Raw genomic sequence first — 4,524 nt, 5'->3', positions numbered from 1 at the left:
TTAAGAATTATGGGGAAATATGCTCCCATAAACTTTGAAATCAGTAAGAATGAAATTAGAGCTCACCTTGCCAGGTAAATCATTGGTTATGATCCATTTATCTAAGAGCTCATTAGCAGCATGTTTCTTTGTTAAATATTTGGCTGAAAAATTCTTGGCATCGTCAAGAATCTTCTCTTCTTGAAATAGCACTTGAGAATCTCTATATAGATTGAACATGCCATCGTCAAGAATCTTCTCTTCTTGAAATAGCACTTGAGAATCTCTATATAGAATGAACATGCCAGTAACAGCTTGATGAAACTTACATATCCGACTTCTCGAAAATGAACAACCCACTTTATAGTTTTAGTGAAGTACTAATTAATCAATTATTGATGACAACATTAATAATTGATAGTATTCGCGCATACATAATAAATTATTTTCAAATTGAAATATCAACCTTAATTTCTCATTTTACTCTTTATAAGTTGGTGAAATCTAAGAACTTACCGGGTGAAACTTGGTGGCCAATGCAACCTTAGGATTCTAAATCCCATTGCTGTATCATTTATATCTTGAACCTCCGAATTTCTCGCCCAGCAAATACCTTTCTTAGTCCAATATCTAAAATTTTCAAATTACATTTATCAGGTGAATAATCATATAGAAAGGCGGTGCATTTGGTACATTTTCAGCATATATATATCATAAATATATATGTGTTCTCACATTCATACTTTTTTTTTCAACTATTTGCAAATTGTAATCCACTTGTCATATATGTACCTTGACACATAATTCATAGACTCCCTGATCTCTTGTTGAAAATATCTCAAAATTCCAAGGCGTTCGAGCCGATCCACAACCCACATGTGTTCATATTATAAGTCCACAGGAAAGACATTTGGATAAATATTTCATCCTTTTAAAACACATACTTCAAATTTTATTAATGGATAAGTTTATTATATAATTTAAAATAAACTGAGGTAAACACTCCGACACCCCTAGAGTTTTGTTTGTTATGTACCCATCATCCAACCATTCATTATTTAAACAGAAAATTCAAATTTTTGGTTAATTTTACGTAAGGTCTACCGATACACAAAGAAATTTAAAGTTATTTAAAAATTTACCTTAAATTAATTAAAAAAAAACTATTATATTCCATCTAATCCTTGTTACAAGAAAAAAACATCAATATCAATGATATTATTAATTCAAATACTAGTAAACACTACTCCACTTGCACTAGAATAATAATGGATGCATGGGGATTAAGCTAACCACCAACTCATTTGTTCTATTTCTCAATTTTAAATTCAAATACTAGCAAACACTACTCCACTTGGAAATATAGATAGTTGTACAGAAGGTTAAAGTAGTAAAATAGTTGCGGTGTGGCAGGTTTCGTTACCCGAGTTTGACTAAATTTGGGTGCAAAGTGAAATAGTGAGGGGATTCAAAATGATAAAACTACATGCTTATCGGTTCAAATTTATAAAATCCAGGGGATGCAATTTCAACCCCTAAAGTATGTAAATTTGAACCGATAAGCATGTAGTTTTATCATTTTGAATTCCCTCACTATTTCACTTTGCACCCAAATTTAGTCAAACTCGCGTTATAAAATATGTCACACCGCAACTGTTTTACTGCTTTAACCTATTGTACATGTGCCTATATTTCCAAATGAAGTAGTGTTTGCTAGTATTTGAATTTAAAATGGATGAGAAATAGAACATATGAGTTCATGGCTAGCTTAATCCTCATGCATACATTATTATTCCAGCGTAAGTGGAGTAGTGTTTGCTAGTATTTCAATTAATAGGTTCATTGATATTGATGTTTTTTTTTCTTGTAACAAGGATTAAAGGGAATATAATGGTTTTTTTCTAATTAGTTTAAGGTAAACTTTTAACTAACTTGAAATTTCTCTGTGTCGGTAGACCGAACTTAAAATTTACCAAAATTTTGAATTTAGTTTTAAATAACAAAATAAATATAAAATAGAATATAACATTGAATGGTTGGATGATGGGTACATAACCAATAAAACTCTAGGGGTGTTTGAGTGTTTACTTTAATTTATTTGTCATGCATGTTTAAATTATATAATATAACGTCCATTAATAAAATTAGAAGTATGTTTTAAAATGATGAAATATTTATTCAACAATCTCATAACATGAAATCGCATTTAAGACAATTGTAGAGTATGTACATAATTTTAAAATATATATTATATTTAAGGTGATAAAGAGTGCATATTCCATAACTAATTAAATACTTATAATTTTTCCATATTATGTATAGAATTACCCTTTTGACACATCTGAGGGTGCATATTCCATGATCTCAATGCTATAACACAAGCGAAAGTATTGACAATCCATTCAAGAGAAGATGGAAACTATGGTGTATTTTCATCATTAACATTTTTTATTAGAGCAACCCCAGCTGTATCATAAAGCTGATATGGTTATCTCTCCATCTTCCATTATCCCTAACATCAATTTCACTGCATTTACCCGCTTCCTAATCTCCTTTGTCACCAAAACCTTCAAAATAAATTGATAGCTAAGTACATTTATCTTTCTTGATTTTATGTCAGAAGTAAAATATTAGTTTGCCTCTAATTACTATGACCATCCCCTCACAAAAGAATTAATGTAAGAGAATTTTTGAAATAATAAAATTAATTATGCATATAATAAGAGTATGAACTATGAAAGAAAACTAAAATTACCACGGGACTAAAATAAGAGATGAGAAAAGAAGATCAAAATACACAATATTTTTTGCAAGGAAAGCACTCAACAAATAAGGAAAGCGTAGAAGAATTTTTACTAAGGGGAAACCTTTTGCGAGAAACTATTTTTATTCTTTCACTTTTAACAATTGGTTACTGCTTTGGTGTGGAATACATCTTTGTAACAGCCCGGTTTTCATTAGATTTATTTTAATTATTTTTATTGTGTGTCTATATGTGCTTGTGTGTGATTGTTTATCATTGGGTGCATTTTAATGGGTTTTCGTGTTAGAAGGGTAATTTAGTCATTTTGGACTCAGGGGTATTTTGGTCCTTTTGTGAGTAAGGGTAAATTAGTAATTTATGGTGAGGATTATTTTTAGTATTTTACTGTTGAGTAACCGTTGCTAGTATTTTACCGTTAAGTGATCATTAATAGAAACATTTTAGAATTGAGTTGGAGTGGGTTAAGTCCACTAGGGTTTTAGGGTTAAGCTCATTAAGAGAATAGAATATATAAGACTTGTCTTAAGAGAAAATATCACACAATTTTTAATTACATAGATATTTTGAGAGAGGTAGAGAGAGAAAGTGAAGGAAAAGAGGAAAAAGGGGTTAGAGAGAAGAGGAGCTTGAAGATTCAAGAATTGGAGAGAACCTAGGAGCTAAAGTGAAGCTTGAGCTAGGAATTGATGATAATTAAGGTAAGGGGGTTAGAATTAAATTATAATCATTTTTAGTTTAAATTTTCAATTGTTGTATGAATAAGTGCTTAAATGAGTAATTGATTAATTGTTTATTATTGTTAGAATTCGTGCTCCAATTATGATGTTATGTTTGAACGCATGAAGTTGTTGATAATTGAATTGTTGTTGGTGAAATTTCATGTTCAAAGTATGAGAAAGTGATATATGTTGAATTATACTCAAATTGATTAATTATGCTATGTTGTTGTTGAATTGTGATAAGATTCATGTTCAATTGAAGTTGTTGTTGCTAAGTAATGTTGATGATGATTCATGGCTTGGATGTTCATAAATCATGATTTGATGATGAGAAATAAGTTGTTGTTGTTGGTTTGGTGAAAATGGGTTGATTTGTTGAATTATGTTAAAATGTCAATTGTTGTTATGTTTGATGTGTTCTTGAGAGCCATTTTGAGTACTATGACCTGTAAACAAACTTTGGAAACATATTTGGGCATTGGGAGATCAAAATTGGGGATTTTGGGTGAAAAAGGGGAGGAACTCGAGAGTTTTTGTGCAGAGCTGATGACTGGACGCTTAAGCGTGCAGTCACAGTAGCTATTGGAACTTGCACGCTTTGGAACTTGCACGCTTAGGGAGCTAATCCAAGCTTTGTAAAATGATTATTTCAGCTTGTTTAACTACAGTTTGAACCCCTAAACCTACTGTAACATGTTTAGCTTATTCAAATTTGGGATTTTACGTTTTGGGTTGAAACTTGGAGATTTTTGGAAATTCCGGATTTTGTTAAATTGAATTTTTATGAAATGAATAAGATTACAAGTTAAACCTACATCTCATATAGACTTAGGTAAGACTAGTAACGTTACTCAAACATCTTAATCATGTTAAACATGAATTTCGGGTGGGAATGTGAAAAATGTTAACTTGGGTTTTATCATACTTTTTTTTGATAAACTAGGAGAGTGGACACAACATCAAGAGACATCATCGACATCCCAACTAGGTTGGGTCCCCGAGATACCTCCATCCTACACCGGTACACTCAAGAAAATTTTATTAAAAAGAAGGAAAAAAGTA

The 4,524-nt window shown here is 30.9% G+C and overlaps 1 protein-coding gene across 1 annotated transcript; it reads right to left on the bottom strand.

Moving 5' to 3' along the window:
- LOC120576051 (ent-copalyl diphosphate synthase, chloroplastic-like) lies at window positions 1-857 on the bottom strand. Its single transcript, XM_039827013.1, has 3 exons — window positions 772-857; window positions 496-609; window positions 1-265 (listed from the first exon to the last, which is right to left on the bottom strand). Exons 1-3 carry the CDS (start codon window positions 855-857, stop codon window positions 1-3), a joined length of 465 nt encoding a protein of 154 aa, XP_039682947.1.
- Between the last annotated feature and the right edge of the window lie 3,667 nt (window positions 858-4,524).

This window comes from Medicago truncatula, chromosome 6 (genome assembly GCF_003473485.1).
Source record: "Medicago truncatula cultivar Jemalong A17 chromosome 6, MtrunA17r5.0-ANR, whole genome shotgun sequence".
Taxonomy (NCBI): domain Eukaryota; kingdom Viridiplantae; phylum Streptophyta; class Magnoliopsida; order Fabales; family Fabaceae; genus Medicago; species Medicago truncatula.
Note: the sequence above shows the minus strand (reverse complement) of the source record. Positions and strands in the feature narration are given on the sequence as shown.